At 44.5% G+C, this 22693-nt stretch overlaps 1 protein-coding gene across 5 annotated transcripts in view; it reads left to right on the forward strand.

Moving 5' to 3' along the window:
• Positions 1–377: 377 nt before the first annotated feature.
• Positions 378–22693, forward strand: part of BIN1 (bridging integrator 1) — a gene marked incomplete at both ends in the record, with an annotated part of 93182 nt that continues 70866 nt past the window's right edge. For all 5 annotated transcript variants that reach the window (XM_080347106.1, XM_080347109.1, XM_080347107.1 and 2 more), the window contains one exon: positions 378–461. In XM_080347106.1, the coding sequence (XP_080203232.1) occupies positions 378–461 (84 nt within the window). The remainder of the gene's footprint in view (positions 462–22693) is intronic.

Raw genomic sequence — 22693 nt, forward strand, 5'->3', positions numbered from 1 at the left:
CACTCGGCATCTCTCCCTCCATCCCACATCCTTCCTTGCGATGCTTCCCAGCTCTTTCCACCCTACCTGTCTCCTCTGGGCCGGGCTGCGGTTGGCCCAGAGGAGGCAGGCAGGGTGGGGAAAATCTAGCAAACACCTGCACCCACTTCTCCCTCCCGCCTTCCAGCAGCAGCACAGAGGGGATGCCCAGCCGTGCCGCTGCTGCCACCTCCCGGAGCGAGGCGCGGTCCCTTTAAGGCGGCGCGGAGCGCACTGTCCCTTTAAAAGGCGGCGGGCGGGAGGCGGCGGTGACCGGGGCCGTCGCCTGCCCGCCGGGTTTTCCCCCCCTTTCCTGCTGGCCCGTCGTTCGCAGCCGCCCGTTAAAAAGAGAAGGCAAGATGGCCGAGCTGGGCAGCAAGGGGGTCACCGCCGGGAAGATCGCCAGCAACGTGCAAAAGAAGCTGACCCGGGCGCAGGAGAAGGTAGGGGAGAGCGTGTGGGGGTGCGCGGCCGCCGCCTCCCCGGGATGCGGCGATGCGGGTACTGGGGATGACACCCTACCCCAAAGCTGGGATGCCCCCGAGGGGCTGGCAGCTGCCTTCTCTGCCTGCGGATTTCGGGCCCCTTTGCATCCCGAGAACGCACAGTTCCGCAGCTGTGAGCCGTGCGGGTTTGCCCTCCGTCTGCACGCTCAGGATAACCAGAAACATGGCATCGGCTTCGGCGGGGAGAGGGGGGTAGGACGGAGCGCCGCACGTTTGTTTTAAACATGTAGATGCTTATTGTTTCAGCAGGAGGAGACCTTCTTTCTATGGTATTTAGATCGTGCTTTATGCGGCAGTTTCAAGAGCAGTACTGTATTTTGCAATAGCGCTAAACACGCAGCCTCAAAGGCAGTGAGGAAAAGGAGGTAACGCTTCTTTACGTTCTAACAGCACAGCATGATATTTGCTACTTGGTTTACTGACCTTGAGCTCCAGATTTTGGAATGGTGGTAAGGGAAAAAACCATACTGGCTTTGAAGACTGTGCCTATGTCTGGTGAGGGAGGGGTGTTTTTTGAATCCCGGGAGCCCTTTCGCTCTTCTCCACCCACGCCTGTGCCAGTGAAAGGTGCCAGGAATATGCAATGGATACTTGTCATGTTCATCTCTCTGGCACGCTGCATCTGATGCCAGCTGCCTGCTCTGCGTAGGGATTATTGGACGCTTTACGCAGGAACATTGATCAGCTGCTTTTATCTCGGGCATGCTCATCTTGGTTTTCAATGATTTGCTGTGAGATGACATTGACTGAATAAGGACTGGTGCATCTTCGAGGGAGGGAGGGTGAACAGATCTGCCCACTGCTGCTCTGGTTCCCTGGGAGTTATCTTTAGCAGCTAGATTTAATCTAGGAGGTTTGGGATTGGCTGCAGTGCTCGCCTGAGCCTTGTACCAATTGCTGACGCTGTTACAAAATGCTGCTGGGTCAGAATGGCAACCCAGACCTGTTGGGCTCAGTTTTGCACATGCAGCTTCCAGTGGTTTAAGCTCAATTATGGAGACTAGAAATGTGCTTTGAACTCACCTGGTGGCTTGGGAGGAAACCCAAGTGAGTAGCACACCCAGTATGGAGCTGGCTGCAGTGGCAGGGACCTGGCTTTGCTCCCTACCTGAGAGCGAATGTGGCCACATCTGTTTTTTCCCTTTCCTGTGGTTGCAGGAGGGGACGGGACAGGGAATCTGTCTGCTGGTATCTGGTCCACTCTGAACTTACCATAGATGCTAAATTCATTCTGAATTAGCCACCAGATGGCAACCATATTTTTAGTTAATATTAAGGTAGGTGATAACGGACGAGTTTCTGGCCTGCTGATGAAGTTATTGTATTTATTGCTGCAGCTTGGAGCCAAGTGTGGCCTGCCAGGCCCTTCCCCGGCTTCTTATCTGAACACACAGGTTCTTTTCCTATGGAGAGAGTTTTCCACAAATTCCTCTCAACTGGAGATCCAGTTCACTTCCTTGCTTATTCCCTGATGGTGATTGGGGATATAGGAATAACACAAGAACAATAGTTGATAGTTTAGCTGTGCATTGCAGTTAATTTGCACCAACTGAGATCAGTTGTTTGTCCCTTTACACAGGGAAAAAGCACAGCTCCTTTTCCCTCTAACGAGAAAAGGAAAACAAAAGCCAAAGCACTTACTTAAAAAGTTAACACAAGTTCTAGGCTGTTTGGCTGTTGTTTTCCTAATGCAAATGAAAAAACTTTGCTTTCTGGGGTCACAAAATATAAAAAAATGGCATTGCTTGCTTCATCCCTTACTGGCCCCTTCATACTGGTACAGCTTCATCTCTAACAATTCCTGTTTCATGGAGCGTTAGGTGTTTTACCCTGTCTCTAAGGGACAGACTTTCACTGAGGTAGGCATGTGAATGTGAACTTTAAGGTGCTGAGGAAGGATACAGCTGAATATGCAAGTGAAGATGAAGGCACGAGTGGTTATGGCATTATACTGGTGTTAGCCTTGTGGTATTGTGTTTTAAACTGCAATGCACGATGCTATGTTTAGCAGGAAGGGTAAACCACGTATTTGGAGATACAGGCCAGGTGTTTAAAAAGAGTTTTTTAAAAAAAAGGTAAGCAGAAGTGGGCAGTGGTAGATCTGGGCACGCAACAGAGCAAGAACTTAAAAATGTATTAGATTTTTGTGAAGAAATGCTGAATGGAGTTGAACTTTCCTTTTAGAGGCAAGGATAATTTGAGGCTTAAACAAGCTGACAGTGTTCCTCTTACGTATCCTCATTTGATTTGAATGTAGGATAAAAATTCTTCCCTTCAGAGTGATATCTCCCTCCCAACTTGAGCCCTGAGGCTTTGACTTCAGCGATTTCCTTCATGGTGAATTTAAGCCTTGTGTTAAGCGAAGAATGATGTCTTGTTGTGCAATGCAGAATTTGCAGTGAAACACTGTACACATCCTTTTTTCCCTCTGAGACGGCTATTATGTAAAGTATGTAAGATATTCCTTCAGAAATACTGTTTGTTTTGAGCCTTTCAGTAAAACTATTGGCTATTTTTGGAAGAACATTTCTCAGTTCCGCAGGAAATATGGGGCAGAATGGTTGACTATGTTGTCTGCAAATGGGCTGTGCACCCTTTTAACCTCTTTCTCTATTCAAAGGTAGCCTCAAGTACAGCACTTGGCAATAATTTGCCAATTGTCCAGTGAAATGTATCAAATAAGCTGATGCCTCCATCCAGAGGAACCCACCAAGCAGAAAGAGCCCTTTCAACTGTTGCTAGCTCATGTATCATACTTGCAACTAACAGGTAGGAGATTTAGGCTGAAAGTTGCACTTTGTTCATTCTGTAGTTAGCTGAAAGATTTTCGGATTGAGACATTGAGCTCTGAACCTTTCATAATTCTAAACTTCTTAAAATGGAGTAAAATTGTAATGCCTTCAATGTCACGGTGTCTTTGAGAGAACCTAGTGTTTGCAAGGTCTTTTAAATTTTGCCAGTAAGGATTTGAAGCTTTATCTTTGTCTGTAATTCATCATCTAGATTAAAAATTTTGTTTCTGCTATGTGATAAATTTTTAACTTATACTTTTGAAGTTTTAAGTCTCCCCAATTTCCTGAGTTCTCAAGGGTGTCCTGTTTCTGGACAAACACTTCTTGCTTTGAACAAATTAAACCAGTGTCTCAGTGATGTGATGGGTGTGAGGGTAACTCCTCTGTGAGGTTCCTGGAGGGGGTTGAGTTTGGGGAGCACATGGGTTAGGGTTTTGTTGGCTGGGTTGCTGTGAGGGTCCTCATCACAAGATCAAGCTCTTTTCTCTCCTCCCACAGGTGAGACAGATTCAAAGTGAAAAGTGGGTATTGGTTGTGCAGGCCCTGACTGATGATGTAATTTGCATCCAGATTGACAGGCACATCTGGGGACATAAATTGTAAAGCTGACAATGGATAGGAAAGCTTTTCCTTGCAAGCTTATTTGTGTGTAGAGGAGTAGAAAGCGATGAACTTATTTTTCCCTTTCTAAACTTATACTGAATGTGGGAAGTTCCTATCCTGTCGGAGTGGTGCTTTCTGTTCATTACAAAGCTAGGCAAAATGACAAGTCTGTGTCTGTGCCATGAATAGGCTGTCATATTTTTTCATGTGTTTACTCTGATGTACCAACGAACGAAGGCATCCCCATTTTTTCCTCTCAGTCCCTAACCAAAGGGGAAAGCTTTTTCCCAGAAACTGACAAAGTTTAGTTTGGACATCCAAACACTAAGGGGTGTCATTTAAGTTGTTGGCTTTGCCACTGACTTGCCATGTTGCCATGAGATGTCACTTTTGCTTTCTGTTCTTGGCTTACCTCATCTGTCCAGCTGACGTTCACCCATGTCCTTCTTGGTAAGCTTTCCCTGATTAAACCTTTTGTCAGAGCAAAGTTCTGCTCCCCTCTGGCTGCACACTCCAAGGATGCTGGGCTGTATTCCTGGTCTTGCAGGGCTAGTCTAACCATAGGTGTTGGTAGCCAGGCTTGCTGATACTTATTCTCTGCCTACTACAGTGCAAAGAAAGATTTATATGCCAGTAAACCAGAGTCTTCACTAAAGAATTTGCAGCCTAGCAAGGAGAGATAACCAAGGACACGGGCCCTGAAAAGAAGAGGACTGCTTTTGTCAGGCCACTGTAGCCTCGTGTGCCAATGCTTTTTCCAGTTAATTTGTGTCATGTAACAATTGTAGTAGCACAGACTGTGTCCAGAAAGGATCTTTTCCTTTCCCAGAATCTTAGGCCTTGTTTCTTTCCCCATGTTATCCCTTGTTGGACATGAGGAGATTGTGATTTGGGTGGAACAGGTTTTACGGAAGGTGTGGCTTGCATTTTGAGTTTGCCATGATAAAACCTTTTCCCCTGATAAAACATGCTCCAAGAGGTGGAGCATGGCAGGTGAGAACACCTAGAATGAAATCTCAGCCCTGTTGAAGCAGGTGGGAGTCTATACCAATAAGCAGTACCCAAGAACTTTAAACCAATTTTAAATGCAGCTGTCTTCAGAGTTCACCTGTTGGATGCTGCTTGATCTGTAGAATGTCTATGGATGAGGATGGAGGCTTTATGTAAAAAATGGTAGATGCAGAAATCTCTCTTATTGAGAGGGAAGTACCACATCTACCTACTTGAGAGGATGGAAGTTCCTTATTGGTTTTCCTTCAGGATCCTTCTGTCTCTTCAAAGCTTCTGTGGTTTTTGTTCGACTTTGCCACAAAACCATCCCACCATAAGCAATCTGCCTTGTTGTGCTAGTGAATTACAAAAAGCCTGAACAGCTACAAGAGTTCTTCTCTTGCTGGTCTGGCATGGAACTTTATGGTGGCTTTTTTTTTCTTTTTTTTTCCCTGGAAAACTCCCCAGAAGATGAGGAAAGGGCTTCTTACTTTCTATCTATTAGCTTGCTTAGGCCATGGGTAAAGTCTCAAAGGTACTCTGAGCCTAAAGGTTGCTGGAAATCAGGTATTGGATAGAGGAGGGAGGCTGAATTAATGCCCCTAACATACAGATGATTCCAGTATGAGCTCAGAGTGTATTACTGGGTATTGGATAAACTGCATGGGGCAGGGAGGAGGTGAAATAGGAAACCAGGCTCCACATGTTTCCTTGCCCATGGAATGGTTTGACTGGCAGGGCTCTTACAGTGCCCTGCTGAATGTGCCCCTCTGTCTGGGTGTTGACAAGAGATTTCTTTGAAGAATCAGAATCTCATGGTGCCTGCATTTTCTGACTGGAAAAGGCCTAGACCTGTTCTTGGTGACTTTATCTTCCCTGTAAGTTTGTGTCTTACCACCAGTCCCCTTCGGTGCAGTTCTTGAGAGACCAGATTCATACCGTAGGATCTGTGAGATACCTTTTCAGTGAAGACCTTTGAGTCTCTAGGCAGGATAGAATTGGTGTTACAGAACTCACCTGTCAGGGGTCTGCCATCAAACCTATCTGTCCTCTCCATCTTGCAGGCTGGTTGTTAAGTGGGGTTTTGTGTTTGCAAACGTTCTTTGCAACATTACAAACGCTCTTGGCATGTGACCAGCAAATGACGTGGCTCACCAAGCCATACAGGAAAGCTGGGTGCAGCCTGAGGTGTTCAGCACCTAGCCAGGCTGGGGTCTTTGGGAATAATGCAAGTTTTCTTTTGTTCCTGACTCTTTGGACAGAGAGATGAGACACTGTTGCTTGAGACCAAAAGCATAAAGCTCTGGTTCTAGGAAGTTTTGGAGTGACAGGAGAGTAGCTTAGTTTGACAGGTATTAGAGTGGCTATTTTTTCCTGCTGTTGTGATGGTGACCAGACACCTGAGCTGTCTGCTGTGTGAGCTCTGCAGCTTCCCGAGGATCATCTTACAGTCCTGGTTTTCTACCTGTACACGCAAGGGTCAGACTTTCTTCCCAGAAGTGCTATACTGGCAACTTGACGTTATCATGAATATAGGCTGGATTTGCCTGAGCAGAACAGACTCATAGGCCTGTCTTCTTCAGCTGGCCACAGCTCAGTGTGCTGGGCTCTCTGAGTGGGCTGACAAAGCCAGGGTGTGCAGACCAGCTGCTCCGTCTGTGGGATAAGACTGGATTAATGGTGGCCAGGAGACCCTGCATTTTACACCTCAGAATAGTGAGATGGGAACAAATATTAAAATATGAATAAAGCTTCCTCTGAGAGCTGCTGGCATGTGGAATAGCACATCAAGGTCCCTTGTGACTTCATCCTGTGTTTTCTAGCCTTCTCTTGAGGGAGTGTATATTTGCTTTTCTCCAACACCTGCAATATTTAATGCATGAATGCCAGCAAACCTGTACCATTCATACTGCTGAGCTAAAAGGGGGCATCTCTCGCAGGAAGGTGTTGAAAGAAGGGAGAAAGTTGTTTACCTTGTCTTGCCAGTTAAAATCCATTTTCAATATGGTATTAGTTGACTATTTAATACTGTCAGAACAGGAGTGAGGAACCTCTGCAGAATCTCCTGAACCGTTGGCAGCAGTGCAAGGGATGAACAAATCTTGGCAGATGGTTTTTCAGCAGGTGCACACGAGTGACTGATGGATCTCAGACAGTTCAGGTTTCCCTTGGAGCGTCTCCTGGCTTTGGTAGCCTCTGAAGCTGCTTGATCTTCACGAAGCTGGCAAGTGCTGCAAGTACTGCTGTCCCTCGTTCCTAGAAAAAATGATAATACAGTTATTAATATTAGCAGAAAATAGGATTAATGAATCTTTTGTTTTGTTTTAGGTTACATTTCTATTATGCCAACTTGCTTACATAGTTTTGTTTCTTAGCTACTACTCCGAAAGCACCTCTCTTCAGATCTGTAGTTCTGTGGTTGGAAGGAACAGTCCTGGTAAATGAGAATAGAAACTGTCTAACTTGGGTACATTGTACAGTTTAATTATTCCCCCCCCGTTTTTATTTTTTAAAGTTTCTCCTTGATTATGGTGGGAGCTGGCATTCGGGAAGAGTTTGGACACTGTTTATATTTTGAGGAAGACGTGGAAGCTCGTGCTTGGGGCATTACACAGGCCTAGGCAGAGGTCTCACGGAATCACTGTGAAGCAGCTTTATGAAATGAGAAATAGTTAATGTGTTTGCTCAGAGCTCTGCAAGTACACATGTATAACACAGATTTGTCTACTATTTATGCTGTTCTGAAGTAAACTTTGCTCAGAGCTGTAGCTGGAAGGTTGAAGTTTTTGAAAGCCAGCATTTCTGGAGGGTACAGTTAGGAGAATCATAGAAGTTGGCCAGTGTCACTTTTATTTTTGTCTCTTTCTTTAGAAGAAAGGAGAAGTCTGGGCGGCAGTTCGTTCTTAATATAGGCTGCCAGGCAGGATGGAGGGCGCAAACTTTACCAATAATGAGGAAAGCAGTATGTAACAGCAACTAATCCCTCTCTGAAAACCATGGTTCAAGTTTAATCTTTTAATGATACACAGATATTGAAATCTGAAGTACTGGCCTCTTTGCAAGGATTTGACATACAGATTCAGAAAGCTGGTAACCTGTTCTGTAATGATTTATTTTTTGGTAATTCTTCATTGATCATCTTTGGTTTGTGTATTTTAGATAGATTTATAACCTTTTGTAAAACAAAAAACTTGGTTCTTTTCAAAGTTATCTTTTCAGGAGGGAGATTAGGGGTTGATGTAGCTGAAGTACAGACATTTTTCACTGGGCAATTCCTGACACTCTGCTTGGAAACTGTTAGACAGAACTGCAGTGCTTGTTTGGCAGCAGGGATGGAAAGGGAACTTCAATGGTACAGTAACCACAGTGTTTGAAAACACAGCTAAAAGTGTTTATGCTGTGTGGTGTGTTCAGTTGTGTGTTGTTTTTTGTTTGTTTGTTTGTTTTTTTACGTCATGTTACTTGGCTTGATTGCACATTTTATCAGGCCAGAAGCAATAATGCATGATTTAACCAACTCAGAGCTGAATTTGAAGGTATTTGCAGAACAAATAAACAATTATCTCCCATTGGATTTATTTGGAAAGGTGCTAGTAACAGATGTGAACAAATACTGAGTAAGGTATAAAGACTGACGTTTGAAAAAAAAATGTAGATCTCCATGTCTTTTTCCTTAACAGAAATGCTGGTTCTGTCCCTCTCTAGTACCAACCATTGTAGGTAATGTTACCCAGTCCTGTAAGTTGTAGTAAGTCTTTTGATCATAGCAGCTCCAGCATTCTGAGTGTGGAAGGACCAACCTTATTTCTATTCCTATTTCCTCAGCCATTGTGGGGGAAAAAGAGGGAAAAAAAAAAATCAGGGGAAAATTTAGTATATTTTAAAAACACAAGGAATTCCTTTCCTGGAATTGATATGTTCAGCTCATTAATTTTGAGTTTTCAGGCAATTGAGAGGTGTCTTGGAGATACTTTCTTCTGCCCTCTGTCTGTGGCTAGAACATGACTTCTCTGGTCCAAACGTTGATTCTGACACAAGAGACCAAAAAGAGGATTGAGTTATTGTGGCAGGGGATGGCATGTTTCAAAGGTTGCTTTGAAAATATATTTTGTAAAACTTCTGGTGAGAGGGATGGCAGGTTCTATGAGCGGAACAGTGCTCAGGAAAAGCTTAAATTCCTTCAGATGGAGAAATATACTTGGGTTCTGCATTAAAACACTCCGTAAGGTTGAGGTTCCTCAGTAGAGGAGTCAAATGACTATTCTTCTGTGTATTGAACTGATTTCTACAGTAGGAGGATACTAGGGATTTCTCCATTTTCTGCCTGTTCAGACTAAGTCACTGTGAAAGGCCAAGCCTAGCTGTGTGTTAATAAACTTGAGCCACTGAAAGAATGCCACTCTGATCATGTTTCCCTCATCATGCATACAGACAGTATGATTATTTGTTAGTGTCTGCAGTGTGTTTGTATTATATATTGCCAAAAAAAGGCCATTCCTTGTCTTGAAACAATTCCAACATAAATATTGGACAGTCTCAGATAATTAAGATTCTGGTTTGTTTCAGTAAAATTCTGTATTCCAGAAGACTTTAAAGGGTTTTCAGATATTTTTGCAGAAGTTTGGTAAGAATGGTTTTGTAGACAAGCGTACAATGCTCTTTTCTATTTTTGAACAGCAAATTTTTAATGAAAACACATAAGGTGAAGAAATTGAAAAAGAGATTGGTTTCTTTGGAGAGGAAGGGCAGCTTCCTCTATGTGCAGGGCTGGGAGGAGAGGGTTTGGAGACTGACTGGTGTGGTGGAGAAAGTCCAGGGCTGACTTATCAGTCGATGGTAGAACCCTGTAATGATACGTTTCATCCAGCTGCTCATGGACTGGGACTTGTCTGTGAATGGGTGTCGGAATCAGTGGTTAGACCAGAACTTTTTGCTGAGCTGGAGGCGTCTGTTCTCCCTATTCCCTGACCTTGGTGAACATAATTACTTACGGGAGGAAGTCTGTGTTACTGGGGATGGATGTCCTTATGCCCTCAGGACGAGTCTGTGGGTACAGTACTTGAAAAGAGCTGTATTGCTGTGCTGGATGAAGGTGATCGACTGAGAGCAAGGGTGGTTTTAACTGGAATATCTTCTAAGCTGCCAGTCCCAAGTCTCTGGTTGAGGCCTTAATTTTTGAGGAGGCTCTTTGGGGAGCACATTATGGTGCTTTTCCTCTCCAAAGGCAATGTGGCCCAGATTCTCACCAGGTACTTTGGCAAAGAAGCCGTAGGGCTTACACCCATTCACAGCAGGAGAACTTGGCCTATCAAGCCCAGTTCTCAAATTTTCTGTTACTTATCCTGCAGCTCTTCTGAAGTAGAAGCAGTCCTCTTGGGTAGAAAGGAAGAAGAGCTGTTCAAAAGCCACTTGAGAAGAACCAACAAGAGCTGTGTTGCACCATATGTTCCCGCTTCGATGGGACAAGCCAATCCTTGTAACCCAACCTGGCTGTGGAGGGCACCGTTCCTAAATCTTTCCCCCATGTTTGATCCTTTGCAGCTATTGCCCTCTGGCTCGGTGCATCCCAACAGCTGATTCAAATGTCCGTGTCTTTTTCCTTTGCCCCATTGTGAATATTACGTGTTCCAGATCTGTTCTGCATTTAAGAAACTCCCATCCTTGTTTAGCAAGGTGGTCGCGAACATGTACAGGAGCTTTCTTGGCCTCTTAAGGGCTCAGTGTCCAGCCTGTCCCTTCTGGAAGTCCCTCTGTCACATCGTTCTGCCTTGTAAGAGCTCCTCTGCCCCACTCCCTCCTAGCACACACCTGCTCCTTTATCTCTTTCTTCAGCTCAGGCATGGCCCCAAATGCCTTTTTTTGTTCTGTCCTGATTTGGTTGCTTCATTTTGCATTAGGGCCTGTATAAAAATAAAAATACTTATTGCAAATGTATCAGCATTTAAAATGAGTGTTGTAGAGAAGGAGGACTTGAGAAGGGGGATCTGTGCAAACAGCACTATTTATACTATCCATTCCTCTTACTAGTATTACCATTGGCTATAGATAGGGTTTAATTAAGCTATGTTAGATGCCTGCCCACGTAACAGACATTGATGTTGCTGAAGTCCTTTTGCCTGGAATGTCACATTGATGCCAGCTGAATTAGGTGATGCCATTTGGGCTTATTAACTACAGAACTACGATGTAGTTACTATCCAGTTGTGCCCGTGTTTTTTTGGATCTGCTTGAGGCTGGGCCAGACAGAAAGTAGAGTGGAAATTTACCTGCTTTCTTACAGACTGTTTGGCATTTCTTGCTTCTTTATTTTCAGGATATTGATAGATACATATTCTCCCCAGTCTCTGGTTTGCTGAAAAGCAAGAACTCTGGGGAATTCAGTGTTTTAACCTTTCTGCTTTGAATAAGAGCAAACCAAGTAGAAAAAAATGCCCAGGAAGTTGTGAATTAGGCATACAACCACATATGGCTTGGTTGCACAAGCACATCTAACATCTGTGTGTTCAGTTGTCTGTCTCTTGGGCAGTTATGTGGTGGAGTGGTAGACATGGGCAGCTTGTGCACTCCTGACTCACTCAACAAACCAAGGATGAATGGTCAAGATGACCCCAATAGAGTTTGTGTCTTCTGGGGAAGCTGTGAATTTTCAGCACCTCTGGTATCAGGTGATACCACCTGCTTAAGGTGTCAGAGTTTAAGCATTAGAAGTCTGAAAACTCTAGTTTAAGCTCTTAAGATTCTTAATCTCCCCCACTTCTCGAGGTAGGTGCCTGCTGCTGGGTCTGGGTTTGGTCTGGTGGAAGAAGTCACCACTTCTGAATGGTCATTGTGCTGCCCTGTTTCCTGCTCTGTGCGCTGCTGCTGGAGCACTTGGTGTGAGTCTCCATCCGCTTGCCTGTAGATAAAATCCTGTCTTTGTCAGACCAACAGTTTGACCCAACCCAGCTACTCCCACTGGGGCAGCAGTTTCACATCACTCTTAAACCACATCTACCACTGAGATGTCTCATCTGCAGCTGCTTCTTTGCTTCTTCTTTCTGATGCCACTACCCCATCAGCATCACTCTGATTATGCTGTTTTGCCTGTTTCTGTTTCAAGCCTCTCCTCACAAATAGGTGCATTTGATAGTAAGTTCTGCGCAACAAGTGCAGGGACAGGAGAAAGACCAGCAATCCAGGGTGATCAAGAGAGGATCTAACCTGAGGTACAGATAAAGTGGAATTAAGCCCAAGTTCTACCCAATGCAAGTGTGGCTGAATTAGCAGGACCATGGGGCAGTGGGGTGGTGTCTGAGCTGGGGCACTGGCCTCTTCCCCAGCTCAGCTTGACTAGGCTTAGAGCTAGCACCTGACTTAACTTTACATTCTGTTTCCTTTATATTCTGCCTGTCTGAAACCCCTGACTGAAGGGCACAAAATATGAGGAAAAAAGTGAGTGTCAAGTCTAAATGACATTTTCCAGGGTTTGTTTTCTCAGAAGTTTGTGTGGTGAAAAAGCAGGACATTTCCATGTTCTTCTTCAAGATAAATAAGAGACTGAAGACTAAACGGTAGGAGAGGGAGATATCTGTGCTTTCTTTTTAACTGCTGAAATCTATCAAGCAAAGGAAAAGATAAATAAATAAAAAGCAATATGTTTTCCTAATAAACTTTCCTAAAGCAAGACAAGCTCATGCATTTATATAAGGGGGGAAAACAAGCCCACTTAACAACACAGTGAGTTAGACTTAGAAGGAAGATGATGTATCAGTCAAATGTCTGGAGGTGGATGAGGGGGTGGGAACATGGATACATTTAAGGAAATAAAAAGCAAGAAATAATTCTTGTTTCAGTTTCATATTGTTGGTTATAGCCAAGAACTGACCCTTGAATTTATGCTAGGGTACACCAGAGGCCCCAGCCAGTTCACTAGCTCAAGACTTGTCCCTCTTTCAAGTCCCCTCTGTGGAAAGGAGATGGTTGGTTTGAGCCCGTGGTTACTTATATAAGAGAACCTTTCTGCCTATCTAGTTTGCCATGTGCAAAGTAGTGAGAGACAATGCTTGCAAAACATCCGGAGAACCGAGGTTTTATTTGTGTGTTTTTGTAAACATGCTGTAAAATTACCTAGAGGAAAATAGCCCTTACATCCTGGATATAAACTGGATTTTCCTAAACTGATGGCTGTTTTCTTGTCAAAAGCAGTTCCTCTGAAGGCTGATATTATACATACAGAAGGTGCATTTATTTTCTCTTGCAACAAGAAATACAGATTTTTAAGACAGATCTCTGTTTCCAAACATTTCAGTTTAGATCAAACAACTGATATTCACCTATTTCCATAGCTGGCTTTTTGTTGCTGTGGCGTTGGGCCAGTCTCCTGCTTGTACCGGCCTTTTTGTTGTTGTGAGAGCAGTTTCAAAGAGGTTTGTGCTGTATCCTGGTCATTTCTGAAACTCACTGGAGGGATTTTTATGTGTATTTAAGTAACCACATCCTTAATTTTAGTGCTGTGTCTTGACACGTAAGGTTCTCCCATCACTACCATTTAATTTTGTTTCATTTTATTTTTAATGTAAGTGGCAGCAAAAATCAGTTGTTCCTATCAAATGAAAAGCTTTGTCTTTACCCTTGATTGTCAGACTCCTGGATGAATTAGTGGTATATCTCAGAGCTCAGGCTTGCAGGCATGGGTGAAGAAGCTCCCCTCATTTCCAGCCCATTCATGTGCATGGTAAGCTGGCTGTGACTTACTGCACATAAATGGGAAAGAGAAGTGAGGCTATGACTGCACCGATTAATGAAATCTTAACTGATTCTCTTTCTGAGACAAAAGAGAAAGCAAAATGATGTTGCAGTTCCTTGCCATCTTAATTTAATTGTATTTGATGGATGCTAACAGCAGCTTTCCTTTTCTGCTGGTTCACGTTGCACTAGTGTGCTTTCTTCTGCAATGAGTGCCAAAGCCTGTTTTTCAGCTCCTGCTCAGAGGTGAGTGCTGCCAGGGAGTGGTTGACGTTCAGAAAATCAGTCTGTTGTGATGGTGAAGAGTCTGAGTGGCTTCCCCTTCAGTATCCCAATGTATCGACTTTGACAACTGCAGTATAGTATGAATGCCAATTACCTGAACAGCTTATCAGGGAATGAAGGGAAAATGATGCTGCTAGCACTTCTCAAGATTATTTTTTTCTACACAGGGATAAATGATTCATCCAAAGTCACTCTTAAATTGGTGAGAAGATGCCCAGGTTGGTTGGGGGAGGGAATGCTTCAGCTCAGGACTGCAGTAAGTTGCTATCCAGCCAGCTATCCCTCAGTATGCCAGAAAGCTCTTTCAGCAAAAGTGCCCTTTCTGCAGCGTTGGTGTCCTTTTCTAGGGAGCTGACTCCATAAATGCACTATTTGGAGGCTCCAGAGCATAGTATTCCCAATTACTTTACCTGCAGGGTCACCATGCCCTCTAACGCAGCTTGCAACCAGAGTGGCTTTGCCCTGTCATAGTTATGTGCTTAAAGAGCATTACTCTGATTATCCAGGAGGGCGGATTAATGGGAGTTGATGGATAATTGGAACAAGGGAGAGGTGCTCAGAAGGTGAATTTGAGTTGACAGACTTGTTATGCAGAACAGTGCAGTCTGCTTGTGGAAAAAGTCAACCAAAGAAACAGGTCCGAGGGAACTGTCCTGCCTTGAAGAGCTTGAAGGGAAGGATGGCAAGGTGCTTGCGTGGGAATTTGAGTTGTTAAAATTGTCACTAGTGAGTTGTGGCTGTGTTTGAGGAACTCAGTAAAGTCTTCTGGAATAAAGTGTGGAAAAAATAAATTGGAATTGTGGCAGCTAAGTTGGAATTGTTCTAAAGCCTCTGTTTTCAATCTCCAGCCCTCTGCCATGGTGTAAGGGGAGCAGAGCCCTACCCCGTGGGATGCTGGGGTCACAAATGGGAGACAGTGAGATGTCGCACAGCAGTCTGATATACTAGCCACAAGTGGGCACGGTTGGTGAGGAGTTGCCCCTCCCTCTATGTGGTGAACAGAGGCCTTATGGTGGAAGAGAATGCAGGAATGACCTGGCCATCAGAAACCTTTTGATGTCCAGTGGCTGAGAAGAGCAGTGTATTGGGAGATGTACAAGCTGTTTAATGAGGAAGGGAATGGAAATGGTCTCCAGGTCACCAGAGAACATCTGGTAGTGTAGAAGGAACAAATGTGTTTCAGAGAACTGAACAGGAACAGGATTCAGCTGCACTCTGGGCAATGAAGAACGGGGTAGAGTCTGAGGGTGGAGGTGGAAGTGAGGGGCTTCCAGAGGAGGAAACAAGACTGTCTGCAAGGAAAGTGACACTAGTGCCAGTTCTTCCCTGAAAACATGCTCCTCTAGAGGGACAGGAAATAAAGGGATTGCCAAAGAAATAGCTAGAGAGTGATGTTCTGCCGTGCCTTCCTGGAACATGTGTTTGCAGGGACCAGGTTCTGCCCTTGGACAGTCTTAACACCACTGCTGACCTTGGCAGGGGGTGGCATGTGCAGTGCTGACTGTCTGTCCTCACAGCCCTGGAGACACAGATCTGTGTGCCCCTCGTCCAACAAAGTAACAGTAACGCAAGTTGATTTCCTGGGTGAGATTAAGTTCACCATCATGAATGGGGCTGTGAATGAAAACCAGGATGGGACAGTGGAGTGGCAGGCCTAGGAAATAAAGACCTTGAGAGCCTGCGGTAGCTTCTTGCCAGCCTCCCGTGATAGGCAGTGGGAGGCAGGGGGACAGCTGCCGCTGTGGTGGGGACGCACTCTGCAGCACATTCTTCAGGCTGGGGGATGGCACAGGTCCGAAGCGAGTCACGCTGTAGATGTGGAAGGGTATGAAAAGCACTGATGGATATTCTTAGCCAAATGAGTAGGGGCAAGGGTTGAAGGTGCCAAGAAAAAAAAAAAACCCAGCTATTCTTGCATTTTCAGCCTCGTGATGCTGAGGAATTAGGTGTCCTCTTCTAGGGATGACTAATTCCTTGTTTCATGGAGTGGAGAAGAGCAAGGAAAGTACTTTTTTTCCTCATCAGATGAAACAAGTACCTGTGTTTGGAGGCGAATTTGTCATGCTCAGAATCTGCTGCCTTCAGAGCTTCCTTTTGTGTTCCCACTTGAGTTGTTAGTGGCACTAAGACGTATCTTTTTAACGTAAACCTCATCTCCCTCGCACATTGTAAAATCAAAGACTTGACTAATACCTCTTTCTATTAAAAAAAAAAGTTAGAGGTGAGGTGTGGGGGAAACCCTGTTAAGGCAAAGTGTATCATTCAATTGTTCTGGTTTGTTATTGTAGGGTTGCTTATAAGAGCTGAGCTGTGAGTGAGTATTTATCTAAGCCCTTCCTGTTTCTTCTTCCCCCTCCAAGATAAGATCTTGTCTCTGGTGAAGCAGCTGGGAAAGATGTGGGAAGGGGAAACCTGGGCTCTAAAAAATGTGTGGACTCTTGGGCCGTTCCTAAGCGCTCACCGGTAAAGTCTCTGGATGATGAAGATTAAAAAATGGAAAAGGGTGTTTGTGGTGAGAGAACAAATTCTTCCTTCATTTCTTTCCCCCACTGTGACCTTCATTAATTATCTGACTGTAGTAAACTTCTGAAGATATTTTTAATCATAGAATATTGTTCTCAGTGGTAATGGTAGCTCTTCTATTAACCTCATGTGGAGGTATCAACCTGGGTAGATTTTTCGTGTGTTATCCTGCAGCTGTGGCCAGGATAAGCAGTGCTGTTAACAAGTGGCTGGAAACATGGGGAAGATGTATGAAAACAGAATCTGTTTTCATGGTGGCAGGCTGAGATAAAAATTCATGTTTAATGCTTTCTGCTGCCTCTGCTGTCTGGCTCTACTGCTTCCTTACTCAAATCCCTTGATCTGCTTTCTGTTTGTTGCTGTCATTCTCTCTGGTGTTTCTTCTAGCTGTCAATCAGGGATGGCTTGGATTGATTTTTGCCATTTGTGTAAAGGAAAAAAAAAGGTGCAAGTCGGGATATCCTCTGCTGCAGTCAGCTGGGGCTGCTCTGGGAGAGTCTGCAGGGGGAGGAGAGGAGGTGATGCGACATCAGTCAGTTCCCCCGTGCTTTGCTTTGTCTGTGGGGCATGCTGGAATGATGCAGCTCATTTATTTGGGCTTCAGAAATAGTTATAGCTAGTAACGTGTGGATTGCAAAAAAAAAAAAGGCTTAGAGAAACTGTTGTGTAGTTACCTGTGTTAGTATATCTTGGGACTAATATCTATGCATCCTGTATGCTTCAATCCCGCCTCTCGCAAGCCGTTAAGTCTGCCTCTGTCAGAGAATTACTATGTGGGAATGTTCTTTTGAACCCTTTAGACTGGGTTTCACTGTGCAATTTGTGTCCTTGCTTTTTGGAAGGAAAAGACCCCCTGTAGCTGAGATTCAGCCTGTGCAAAGCTGACTCAAGATTGCAAATATAAGCAGTTTTTCATCCTGCCTTCACCATGACTCCTGGAAGACTGAAAAAGAGCCAGAAACCAAATCAATGTCTTTGTCTCCTCCGGCAATACCTGGGCTTGCCTGTGTGTCAGAAATCTTATCTTGCAGTGTGTACTGATAACACAATAGTCTCCGCAATGGTAAGGAACAATGTTCAGGAGTTGTGAAATTATGTACTTGATTTTTATCATTTGAAAATACTAGCCCCACTACGATAGAAAAGGTATTAATATGGAAAGGCATCATGATTTGTACAAAACCAAACAGAGCATCTATGACAGAAGGAATGGAGGAACTATGGCAGTTTCTCCATTCCTTCTGTAATAAAGGTTAATGATTAGTATTGAGGTACATGTAATTTAGGGTTGCTTTTTAGCGCTCTTCCAGAGTCTTTGTATGGCAATGAGAAAGTTACTTGTTCTCTAGAGGTCTTATTCTGCCATCTGCAAATGATAACAAGGAAGTGATTCTGTGTTGAGATGAAAAAACCAAAATCCTTGAGTACATGCAGACGTGCAACAAACCATTGCATGTTGCCTGCTCTCCTCCTGACACTGCTCTTAAAATGTGGCTAATGCTGCCTTGCTCTCTGTTGCAGAGCTTTATTATGCTTGTGTAATCTGTGGTGGTGAAGATGCTCACAGACAGACTGCCTGCTTTCAGCAAGCATCCTTGGCTTATTTATGTCTCTGCTCTGGAGTTTGAGATGAGAAAGAAAGTGTGTTGTGCTGGCAGTGCCCTGGGCAGTACGAGTGCTTTTGTGTGATGCACTTGCTTCTTTTGATACAGAAGAAAGTTCTGTGTTTGTTTTGGAAGATGTCTGAGCATTTCACATGAAGGTGCATGTGGAAAAATAGCTGCAACTTGTGCTTCACAAGATATTCATGATCAGCTCTGATTCTGCATACATTTCTCTCCTTTCTTCTGCTGAGCGAAGCACCTTACTTCTTGGTAGCATCAGCTGCACATCACTAAATTTTCCCCTTCCAATCACCTCTTCCTTTCAATCCCCACACAGTAATCTTCAGCCATCACCGTACTTGGCAGGAAACCAAGTGCTTCAAGGCCCAGATGCCCTTGTCAGCCAGCTACAAGAAGGGCTTTCCCCAGCGAGATCCGGGGGAAGCCCTAGGAGCTTGATCACGTCCCTGTGCTCCCAGCTCCTTTTTGTTGTAGGAAAAGTGCCCCTACTTTGACTATATTTTCTTGCTTTTGGAAAAACTTAAGCTATCACATCCAACAACTCTTTGGATTTTCTGTCCTCTAATTCTAGACTATCCAAAACACAGGCAACCCTTTCTCTTTCAAGCTAAGATTTCTTTCTCAGGATCCATGTTGTTCTGAATTTTGCCTTCCTGTAAGTTTTCCCACTTTCCTGGGAGCATTTGATGCCTTTTGGTAGGAAATCCAATGAGTTTTGTCGCCCCCAGAGTTGGATGTTTTTTCTGTGGAGCAGTTAAATGGAAGCTGGCCACACAGAAGTGCTTTGGAGTTTTGCCATTACAAACTTATCTTCGCAATTTGCATCCTACTGTATGTGGCTTAGAACAGGAGATTCCCACTTTATTTATTTTTTTTAGCATTTGAATCTCAGTGCAACCCTGAAGTATTGCAGGAAGTGTGTGAAAACTGAGGTTTGGAAGTAACTCTTGGTGAGTGAAGCCAAAGTTTTCAGTAAATAAACTAGTTTGTAAAACACTTTGAATTTAAATGAGTTTGAGCCTGAAAATGTGGCTGACTTGTCTCTATCTCTCTTGTATAATTAAGAGATTTTTTTCTAAAAACATTGAAATGCCAAGACCAAAATTCACCAGCTTATCTTGAAATAGAAAACATCTTGGCTGTGATTCTCATTCTTTAAAAGTAGCAGTGAATTTGCTAGTTCTGTCGAAATATAAGTGTGGCAAATCTAAACCTTGATGTTTTCTTGGGAGTTCATGGATAGAAACAAGACACTGTCTCTTCAAGCTGCCCAGCCACTCAATCTAATCCTTCAGACAAAGGTCTACCCTCACAGTCAGTGTGACTTAGTGAAAACAATGGCTCTGCACTTTGTAAGAGGACATAAGTAGGCACTGCTGCTGAGAAAATAATTTCCACCCTTTGTGAGCCAAGCTGGGACATCAGAAACCATTGGTTACTTTTAACATGGATCTGCATTGCTGGTGTTGGTTGACGTTAGTTTCTCAATCCTTTTTAGCACATGGCCACCCAAATGCTTGGGTTGGCACAAAGGGGACACAGCGATGCAGAATCAGGAGAGAGAGTGGGGAATTAGACTTTTCAGTGTCCTTGTTGGGAAAACTTCAAGTATTCACAAACCTATGGTGTCTCCAAAGACTGTGATGTGCTTTGGAGAATTCCTAAGTCCAAGGCAAATTTTCTTTTCATCCCCTCGGCAGGATGGTTCTGTTCTAGAAATGAGGTGGAGCAGATGCTCTATATGTGCTGGAGAATGTACTTCAAAGGAAGGTCGAACTGTTTCTTGCAGGAGATGAGTTAGAGCAGAGCTTTCACCCTGGAAAGTGTGACTGTCAGATCTCTCACCTGGAAGTGATTAGGTGTCAGTACTTTTGAATGCTTTGTATATATAGGCTGTCTACAGATGATGGCTTCCACATTACCTTGCTGGTGCCCAAAGGTTTTTAGGATGGTACCCTTAAGAGCGCAGGTCCCTTTGACAGGGAGCCCCTCTCATACAAGTCTGAGGTGCACAGAAGGTAGGAACAACCCAGCCCACTCTTTCCTGCCCCATCCTGTTTTGCCAGTGCTGCTGGAATTGATCCCTGTTGATTCTGGCGCTCATTCTGTGCTGGAAGCCACAGGGGACAAAGGCTCCTTTTGTTGGGAGCTGCAGCCGTGCACATGGACGTGCTTCCCGGCACTTGCCTCTTCCCAGAGTATCACGCAGGGATTTTGCTGCCTCCTGGGATGCGTGTTGCTCAGCGTGGTGTTGAAGCACTGACCAGGGACTGTTTCACGTTGTCACGTTCTGGGCTAGGTAGGAGAGAAAAAGCATGAGTCAAGTGGTGGTTGAGGTTTGCACAAGAGGAAGCTAAATATTGGGTGAATGAACGTGACACTTTATAGCCAAGTGCAGATAGCAAACACTGAATCAACAGGGACAAATAGACTTTGTTCCCTCTTCTCTTATGTTTTCACTCTTAAAGATATTTTGTGCAGCTAAATCTCAGTTGTGTGTGTTATTTTTTGGTTTTTTTTTTTTTTTTCCCCCCTCTAAAACCTGTCTTTGTTCAGGCAGTACCAGCATTTGATACTTCAGAAGCTGTGCAGGCTGCACAGCACTGATACTGAAGTGCAGCAGTTGCTGGGGAGAGGAGTTGGAGGAGCAGGTTGGGATGGGAGGCATGAGCTGGGAAACTCCCAGCTGGTACCAGAAGTTCTCCTCCCTCCTCAGGCTTCTGTTCCCTTTGGTGGGAGGCCCTCCAGTTCCTGTCCTTGCTTGGCTGTGGTCACAGAACTGTTTGAGGAGGAAGCGAAACCTGTGGCAGGATTGTACCCAGCAGAAGGATTTTATTCTGTCCATGACTGGTGGGGAATGGAGGTAGCAGAGTATGTCTCTTGCCAATAAGATCTCAAAAGACTATGTTTAATCTTCAAAACATTGTCTCCTGTGCCCAGCAGGTGCTGCAGCATTATCCAGTGTGGTGATGAATTGGGCAGCTGCTGCAGCAACTGTTGACGGCAGCCTCAATGCCTACACCGCTTTCTGGCAGGTGATAGTAGGAGTATTTAGGTGATAGTGCTTGAAGGCACAGAGTGGTGTGCACGTCGTGTTCATTTTCCTGAGGTATTAGTGTGAATAGCAGCAGTTGTGGAACATTTGCTGGTTGCTGTCATGATTAATTTTTACTAAAATCATGCCGAGCCAAAATTAGCATGTAGGAGCTGCCCAGGAGGCTGATGTGACTGTACTGGAAGGACATCTGTGTGGGTGAGCGTGCGTCACGCTGGTGCCTTCCGTACTGAGGAGGGAGATAGGTCTTCACCTGCTTGCAGCAGTTTCCTGCAGTCACAACACATGTGTTACTGAACATGAAGGTCAGTGGCTGGGTTAGGAGCCTTACTGGATGCAGAACATGAATATGCCATGTTTGAACAGCTGTATTGGCATACCTGGCATGGTTCTGTGTTTGGGGATCAAGAAAGGGATGTTGCTCAATTCCCCTGACTCTTGCCTGGCAATTAGAGAAAACAGAGAAACTTTCATAAGGTTTTTGGAAAGAAAACTACTTGTCACTATGGTTCTTTTACCCCAGTCACTCCAGGTTTAAGTCTTGATTCATAATGGGAGTAGCTTATCTTGTGTTAGTCTAATGAAGTGTTTGTTCTTTTGCCAGACACACCGGGTACTGGCTGATGTTGGAGGGGTTAGACCTGACAGACTGAGCTGTGTCTAAGCTGAAGTCTTTTCTTCCATCCCCTTAGCTGAGTGGTCTGCAAATGTGTCAGTGGCATTGAAGGAGGCTTCCTTAAAACCATGATGAGGACTATACCTCATGAGTGCAGTCTCATCCGTGCTCTAGCTGAACTAGAGAAGGGCTTCAAACCTTTTCTTGAATCATGGGGCCTTAACTTTATCTTCCAGGGGTTTGGCCTTGTCTGTAAATGCCAAACAAATAGCTTGCTTTTCATAGTTCTTCATGGTCCTTGAAGTCTGCAGACTGCATGCTGAAAATCAGTGTTGTCTTCTGCTTATTACCAGATCTGTAAATTCAACCCAGTGTCTTTTGGCCTTGCTGTGTGGTTTAGCTCCCTGTGCTATTTTTGCTTTAAGGTTCTAAGCAAATAGTAATGCATAGGCAGGCACCTATAGGCCCTCCACATGTGCTTGAGTTGGCTTCAGCCTGCAAAGATTTTTCAACTTCCCTTTTTTGAAAGGGAATTTAATTTAAAAGCTGAAGTCTGTGCATATGGCTCTGATTCTGTGTCTCCACTTGAGTTCTCTTCCCTCCCTACTCCAAGCCTGCACCTTGAGATCAGCTCTTTGTGCACAAAACTGTTCTTCCGATTCATGCAGGTTGGCTGGTAGATACGAGCTTTTCCTTTGCTTCACCCTGCTCCTCTCCCACCTCCCTTTGTTCCAGGTGGCCTGTCACCTTGAGATTAGGACTCAGTGGAAGCGGTACCTTACCCTGCTTTGGTTAGTGTTACAAGCGATTCTTAAACGTTGTCAGGCTGGGGACAGCAGTGGGAGGTTTGTGCTTTGTTGGAGGTACTTTCTTGGAGGTACTTGCTTTGTTAAAACCTGATGACCTCCGTGCAGGCCATGTTGAACCACTAAAAGCACAGTATGGTGATGAGAGCT

This window comes from Nesoenas mayeri (assembly GCF_963082525.1).
Source record: "Nesoenas mayeri genome assembly, chromosome: 6".
Classification (NCBI taxonomy): Eukaryota; Metazoa; Chordata; class Aves; order Columbiformes; family Columbidae; genus Nesoenas; species Nesoenas mayeri.